We start from the raw sequence: 8,387 nt of genomic DNA, 5'->3' as shown, positions 1-8,387 counted from the left end.
TTTGCGTGGTTTGTCTGTCGCCTAGTTTGCAACGGGGTAAACAAACCAACTACGCGACAGACAAGCCATGCCACGCAAACGACCTCGTAAATGCCAAAAGCGATGCAAGAGGAAAACCTCTGCTCCCAGGGTATTGGGAAGGTCATCGGTAGATTACTGTCTACTGCATCTTCAAAAATGAAGAAAGGATTCGATCACAATGCAATTTGTTAGTATTAACAGGGCTACATTTACACTACAAGCACCTTCCCTTTCCATTGCCACTGATCATGATGTGACGCTGCTATACAAATGCGTCCATCCGTGGTCACTGCAGCCCCAGTTATGCAGTAGTTTTGCTCCACGTCAAGGTCAATGCTACGTTCAAATTTGAATTCTTTACTGTAAAACAGCAGTTGCCAACGATGGTCTTCGATTTTTGAGACAACGATCAGGTGTTTGCTTTTGGGATGAAACGTAATAGCACTGGCCTTTCCACGGACTGGAAACTTCTTAAGGAGTTGTGAAACAGGACGATCTTCGTCACTAACACATGCATCTGTAAATACAAAGACAGTGGATTCTATATCCAAGATCATAATAAGGTCATCAGCAGTTGCGATATCTCGGATATCTTTTAAAGTTTTCTCGGAAAGGAAGCCAATACGCTTCCCTTTGGTATTATTCAAAACCACATAATAATCATCATAAGCCCACCTAGGCGCGGATTGCTCGTAGCCTACTTCAAAATGTACCGGTACAAGAACGAGGCGACTGGCCATTACTTTTACCGTCACAGCTTGTAACTCGAAGCCAACTTCAAAATCATCTAGCAACTGACCTAAATTATTTAACACTTGCAGGAAAGCCTTAGCACTTTTTCCAGACCTTTCATTCTCCAGCACGTAAATGTTGTCATCTTGGTCAGTAGCTACAGCTACAAGTTGACCATATTTGGTGGAAGGACTAAAAGATTTTAAAAATTTGCCAGAAGCGTCGAACATTTTCACACATTTCCCCCCCTTGTCGACAACAAGGAACTGTCCAAGAGTATTGGTTGCTATACTAGCAAACCTTTGATCTTCTAGTTCGTCCTCCTGACCAAATGACCAAGCTAAACAAAAGTCTCCCATCTCCAGCTTACGCAGCATGTTTGCCATTCTTGAGTCGCGAAGAGGATCGACCCTCTCATTTGCGATTTCAACGCAGGGCCAAAAGGACAACACTTCTTTAGTGCTTACCAGTAACGCGAAGTCGTAAATGGTGCGATTTACTTGACAGACGAAGGAAATAATTTGCCTTCGTTCATCCTTGCTGAATCTTGACTTGATGCCTTTTTCAAGTTCAACGCTAAAATTTTCTGTAACAAACGGCATCGAGTGTAGTTCGTTGAGGCCAGATATACACGCGTCTAAGGCACTTACCGGGTTATCTACTTTCTCCAATATTGTTGCCATTAGACGAACACCCATGGCTAGGATACGATCCAAGGGGGTGAGAACTTCATTGTTAAAGGCTTCTGTCGCTTTTCGTCGAGCATCGTCAAACCTCTTCTTTGCGTCAAGGATTGCTTCTTCGATTTCATTAAGACTGTTTAGATTCACCTTCCTCAGTTCCTCTGTGAAAGACAATTCGTTTTCCTCTGCACCAGAGGACCTTTCCGGTTCCTCTGTCATTTGAGAAGTAATATATCAAACATGAGATGCAGTGTTTCATCACCAGATGAAACACCGAGAAGAGAGTTGAAAATACGACGCGCAGCGGAGTATTTTTGACGAACTTCGAGGTGTTTCATCTGGTGATGAAACACTGTGTCGAATGTTTGATATTTCTTCTCAAACAAAATCATTTTTGAAGAAGAAATTAAGGATGCAGATACTAAGCAGTGTTTCATCCGATTTCCAAACACTCATTAAACATTAATTTTCTTTGTATTTTCTTAATGAATTATTAATGAGTTTGAGAAGCAGCTTTCAACCCTTTCTCATCCTCTCTACCGTGGTCCCAGAAGCCTGTTGTTTGAGAAGCAATCGACCAAAACAACTTGGGCCAGGACGCCGCCTCTTTTAGTGCTTCAGGATTTGCTTTTTCATTGCTCTCTTCGAAGTTTTCTTCTTTCACATTTTTAACTTTTCCCACTTCTACAGGACTTGCGTTTAAACTTCCTATGCCGCCAGTTTTCGTTTCCATTGCATTATTAAGGAAAACTAGTCCTTCCCTGAAAAAGGAAATACTTGCTCCGAGATCTTTCTTCGCCATCGCATCAAGCTTCGAATTTACACTGTCGATTTCATCCACGATCCAGTTCTTCAATTTTTCGTTTGTAACGTCGCCATCCTTCAGCCTCTCCACAGCTGCTTTTCGGCCTTTCTTTATGAGAAATCCGAGGGTACCCTTTAAGACAGTTGTTACAATTGCGGACATTACTTGTTGCTGTTTCTAGCTATATATAGCAAAAAGTGACTGTGGGAAGCAAAAAAAAAAAGAAAGAAAAAAAAAGGTAAGGCTTTGGAACAAAAAAGATAGATTTCTTTTGCTGCATGTTTGCATGTTTTTTTAGATTATAAGATACAAGATCTTCATATTTATTTTTGCTCTCGAAAAAGACTTAAAAAATACTTTCCATGTTTGTGCTTAGGTGGCTGTTAAGCAAGTCGTACCGACTATGGCAAACAGGAAAAATAAAAATAAAAACGGCAAACATGAAACAAATATAGACGGCTACTTTTTCATTTAGTAAAGCTTAATTAGAGGTCTTTAAAAACAATTAAAAAAAGCCAAATTGCAGATCTGAGAGGCATTACACTACGACCTTTACAACCTCTTATGATACAGGAGGGTCTCAATGAAGTGGTGGCTTTGTCGGTTGACGGTTGATTTTTTCCACGAATTTTGACGGCTTACGGTTATTAAGAAATTTAGAAATATTTTCAGATATAAGCAAATTGTATCGCGGTGATCAGTGGAACGGTGTTTACCTCAGCGATGGCCCCTACTGATTTTCAACTAAGTTTTCTCGCTTGCTCCATACCCAGCCATGCATGCCAAGCGTGAAAGGGAAAAAAACCTTTTACTGTGCAAATCAGTAACAAAGCGTTTTTATACTTGTCTTTTTTGTTGGTTGTTTTGTTAGTAACTCAGTCCGGTGACGTAGACGCACGGTTGTCACGGCTATAGGTCTGAAGGTCAAGGTTTGTTTACCAACTGTTATTAGGTACCGGCTGGCAGAGCCGACGAAAATTAGTCTCCTCGGGTACTCCTCGATAATTGAATAAAGTAGCGGTTCTTTGCCCCGATATCGACAAGAGAAAGAGAAGAAACCCGCGTTTAAGAAGAACTAAGAACTTGAGTTTTGCACACGAACAAGTTATCATTAATTCAGGACATGTTTAGTGGTTTAGGGGCAATCCTTTGTACCTTTGTACATTAGACACGTCAAAAAAAGTTGTTTCCGAATTCACTATTTAATCGCTCAATATGTGTCATATATATTCATTATTAAGAAAAGTGCCCTTGAAAGGAATGAAACAGGAAGCTTAGTACGTACCTTCAAAACTGAGAGTCGTATAGTTGAGCCGAGTCAGGGAACTACAACAAGAAAAGGATATTCATATGTTCAATATATGAACCGTCTAATGACATAAAACTTAGGAGTTAATACTAAGTATCCTAATGCGTTTAAAAGGCAGCAACAAGAGGCTCAATTTCATAGGTAGCGACCAGTTGTACTTTGTCCGTGCCTATATTGAGCTGTCAATCCTAAAATAGCTTTGGAATTTTGCTTTTATTCCTTGTTGATTATTGTGTTTTTTGACGACAATGAATAAGATTTATGGAACGGAAGGAACAAAGCAGGCCCCCTCATGAAGTGGAAGTAATCGGGCAAAACGCGGAAGACCTAAAACAGTAACCAATGCGTTAAAATGATACCTAAAATCTTGTTGAAAATGTTACAACCTTGTAGACTTAATAAACACATTCTTGCATTTACATTTAAACCTGTCAAAAAAAATTGTTGCCAAATTCACGATTTAATCGTTCAATATATATCATACATATTCTTTATTAAGAAAAGTGCCCTTGAAACAAATAAAACAGGAAACCTAGTACATTTACATACCTTCAAGACTGAGGGTCTTTCAATTGAGCCGAGTCAGAGAACTGCAACAATAATAATAATAATAATAATAATAATAATAATAATAATAATAATAATAACTGTTTATTCACAAATCCAAATCGGAAAGTGAAAAGGAGATAAAAGAGGTTATCCCTTTCTAGTTTATCTCCTGATAATAAAATACATTAAGAAATAAATTATTTACAACTGTTTAAAATAGTAACTATACATATATATAAAACATCACACAGTAAAAGAACTTAGTGTCCACTAGGAAAATCTGTAAGATAACGTCTCAGTCTGTTCTTGAAAATATTCAAATTCTCCGCCTCAGCAACTTCCTTTGGAAGATTGTTCCACTTATCTATTATGCGTATAAAAAAAGAATGTTTAAAACTATTTAAAGTTGCTGATGTAAGCTTAAGTTTAAAACGATGGTTGGCTCTTAAGGGCCGAAAATCATGTGCAAATGTGAAAAATGCCGAGGGATCAAGTCCATTAAGTCTATTTATTGTCTTATAACACTCGATAAGCGACGAAAATAATCTTCTTTGTTCAAGTGATGGCCAGTTAAGGAGCTTTAGGCGTTGTTCGTAAGGCATGTCTTGCCCAATATTTCCAAGGGCGCATTTAGATGCTCTACGTTGTACTTTCTCCAAGGTGTTTAAGTCTTTTTTAAGGTGCGGACACCAAACTGGAGAGCAGTACAAGAAAAAGATATTCATATTTTTAAAATATGAACCGTCTAATGACATAAGACTTAGGACTTAATACTAAGTGTCCTGCTAACCTCGATGCTTAGTCCAAGGATTAACTAATGCTTTTAAATGGCAACAACGATAGGCTCCATTTTATAAGCAGCCACCAGTTGTACTTTGTCAGTGCCTATATTGAGCTGTCAATCCTTGTTGGCTATTGTGTTCTTTGAAGACAATGAATACAATTTATGGAACGCAAGGAACAAACCAGTCCCCCTCATAAAGTGGAAATAATCGAGCAAAAAGCGGAAGAGCTAACACAGTAACCAGGCCCCGATCTAAGCATCATACAATCTGCATCCATCTGTTATGCGCAAAATTTAAAGAGTACGTAATTAGGCCAAGGGCTTTTTAAAATATTTTTTTTCCCTAGTCACACAGTGCATGCATTCATAATTATAAACAGAAACGAATGATCCTCTACAATTAAAGGACAGACATTACACTGCTCTTGTACTGAAGTTTTGTTTTTTGTTTTTTTTTTGTTTTGTTTTGGTTTGGTTTTTTTGACAGTAGCTAGATATGTCTTACACGTATAAAATGAGTTATTTCTGTAGATTTTACTAGTAAAAAGGATTTTTTTTTTTTTAATTTTAGTGATTACCAACAGGATATTTCTTTCTACAAGTTTCCCGGTAGTTGCTCTGGGCATTGAATGAAATAGATAGAACTATTTGTATCAATGCTTTGATTATGACAATGCTTTCATTGTAGCGGTATGATTTTCTGTTCTCCATAGGGTATTGATCAACCATGAACATAACATCTCCTGCAATTTATTTGGCAATACCTTTAAAACTTGCTTAATTTCATTTGTATCTTTCGTTCACCCTCTTTTTTTTCAATCAGCGGCCAAGTTTTTAAAGGCCGAGGGATGCCAACAAAACTATAAATTACCATGTATCATCAACTCGGCATATGAACTGCATCATTAACTCGACCAACCATATTAAAGTAACTGCATGTTTTTTTTCGCGGTATTTAATCCTAAGCAAGCAAGTTAGCCCGATAAAGTAAACATTTTTTCGTTGAGGACAGTTTATAAACTGAACTTTTTTTATGATTCGGCGGATGGAGTGCGTTAAAATGATACCTAAAGTCTTGTTGAAACTGTTACAGCCTTGTAGACTTAATATACACATTCTTGTATTTACATTTAAAGATGTCAAAGAAAGTTGTTGCCGAATTCACGTTTTAATCGCTCAATATATATCATACATATTCATTATTAAGAAAAGAGCCCTTAAATCGAATGAAACAGGAAACCTAGTATTAACCTACCTTTAAGACTAAGGGTCTTTCAATTGAGCCGAGTCAGAGAACTGCAACAAAAAAAGGATATTCATAGGTTTAATATATGAACCGTCTAATGACATAAAACTTAGGACTTAATACTAAGTATCCTGCTAACCTCGATGCTTAGTCCAAGGATTAACTGATGCGTTTAAATGGCAACAACGAGAGGCTCTATTTTATAGGTATTTTATAGGTATTTTATAGGTGACTATTGAGCTGTCAATCCTAAAATAGCTTTGGAATTTTGAAGACTACAGCAAAGCTGATTTAAAACAACGTGTACTGTTTTTTATAACAATATTTCGGCTGGCCATACCATCCTTCTTCAGGTTTACAGATGTTACTGAACTTATGTAGCAATCACAATATTATATAGATGGAGAATGTCGCAATAAAAGGGAGAGGCGGAAATGACGTGCAACATAACAACTGGAAAGGAAAAATACTAAGGATATGGATTACAATAATTCGTCACGGCGGTTTAGGCCATGAGGTTCAAGAGTCATGGCCTTATCTATCAAATGCGACTCCCTCGCCTTACGAACTGAGTCACGTGAAGAGTGAATTTTCTCTAGTGGGATTAACTGCATGTCAGTATGAGAATGGTTAGAGTGAGAGAGAAAGTGTTCAGAAACAGTAATGGGTTTAGATTTAATGTTAGTTTTGTCGACTGCACGTCTGTGTTGTAACACTAAAAATGTTATCTACATGGTTCAATGTAACCGTTGTAATTTACAATATATAGGTGAAACTAAGCGACGTCTCAAGGACAGATTTAACGAACACAGACGAGCAGTCGACAAAACTAACATTAAATCTAAACCCACTACTGTTTCTGAACACTTTCTCTCTCACTCTAACCATTCTCATACTGACATGCAGTTAATCCCACTAGAGAAAATTCATTCTTCACGTGACTCAGTTCGTAAGGCCAGGGAGTCGCATTTGATAGATAAGGCCATGACTCTTGAACCTCATAGCCTAAACCGCCGTGACGAATTATTGTAATCCATATCCTTAGTATATTTCCTTTCCAGTTTTTATGTTGCACGTCATTTCCGCCTCTCCCTTTTATTGCGACATTCTCCATCTATATAATATTGTGATTGCTGCATAAGTTCAGTAACATCTGTAAACCTGAAGAAGGCTGGTATGGCCAGCCGAAATATTGTTATAAAAAACAATACACGTTGTTTTAAATCAGCTTTGCTGTAGTCTTCGGACTTCTCGTTCTTGTTTCTTTATATTTTGGCTGATTTGATCTCTTTTCTAGAGATCCAACGTTTACAACTAGCAGGATCTTCGTCCACGGTTTTTGCAGTTTAATCCTTTGGAATTTTGTTTTTAACCCTTGTTGGCTATTGTGTTTTTTAAAGACAATGAATAAGATTTATGGAACGCAAGGAACAAAGCCGGCCCCCTCATAAAGTGGAAATAATCGGGCACGAATCCAAGTTTTATGGCCTGAAGGATCGGGTGTTATTTTCACGGTCGATCGAATGTTTTTAAGATGGCTAGCCTTAAGGAGTCGTGACGCGACATACAAATCATGTCAAAGAGAAAGTAAAATCAACTTTTACAGCTGATTCACAAGTCGCGGCAAAAGCCGATCAATAAAATGGATTTACAAAGAGAGATACAAATTGCCCTTACTGAAAATAAAGTTTTCAAGGATGACCTTTTCGTTTTCTTTCTTTTTTATTATTATTTTTTTAATTTCCTGGTAGACTAAATCTTTCACTAACCGAAGCTAGACGTAAAGCTTGCAATAAACCCGTTAATACTCTTTCAGGCTTGGTCCATGCTAACATCTCGACTCCTCAAGGCCAGTCATCTTAAAAACATTCCATCGAACGTGGAAATGACATCCGCTCCTTTAAACAATAAAATTTGATGGTAAAATGGCACACGTGTACGTATAATACTTTTTCCTCTTTTCGGCTTTCAATATGAGTAATTCTCACAGTTAATTACTTTACTGAGTTGTCAACTTTGAAAAGACTTCAGTATATCAACAAAGTCAGTTCTGTTTTCTTCATCTTATTATATTCTGTACTTAAAAACTTATCTACTATTATTTAAATTGCTCGACCTTGACTGTAGATATAGTATATCTGTTGCCTAAAGCAATACTGAAATTATATGCTATTGCAAACTTATTGCTCGAGCAATTTAAGTACGTTGGAATGTTTTCTAACTATCCTGTTTTTGACAGATTTTCTCGCCAGCTCCAT

At 37.4% G+C, this 8,387-nt stretch overlaps 1 protein-coding gene across 1 annotated transcript; it reads right to left on the bottom strand.

Annotated features, from left to right (window-relative positions):
- Window positions 1-230: 230 nt before the first annotated feature.
- On the bottom strand, window positions 231-1,657 carry LOC140932153 (uncharacterized). The gene has a single exon (XM_073381799.1). The coding sequence runs from the start codon at window positions 1,653-1,655 to the stop codon at window positions 231-233; it is 1,425 nt and encodes a 474-aa protein (XP_073237900.1). The 5' UTR covers window positions 1,656-1,657.
- Window positions 1,658-8,387: the final 6,730 nt, after the last annotated feature.

The sequence above is a fragment of the Porites lutea genome, chromosome 3 (assembly GCF_958299795.1).
Source record: "Porites lutea chromosome 3, jaPorLute2.1, whole genome shotgun sequence".
NCBI lineage: Eukaryota > Metazoa > Cnidaria > Anthozoa > Scleractinia > Poritidae > Porites > Porites lutea.
This window is presented reverse-complemented; position numbering and strand designations above follow the sequence as displayed.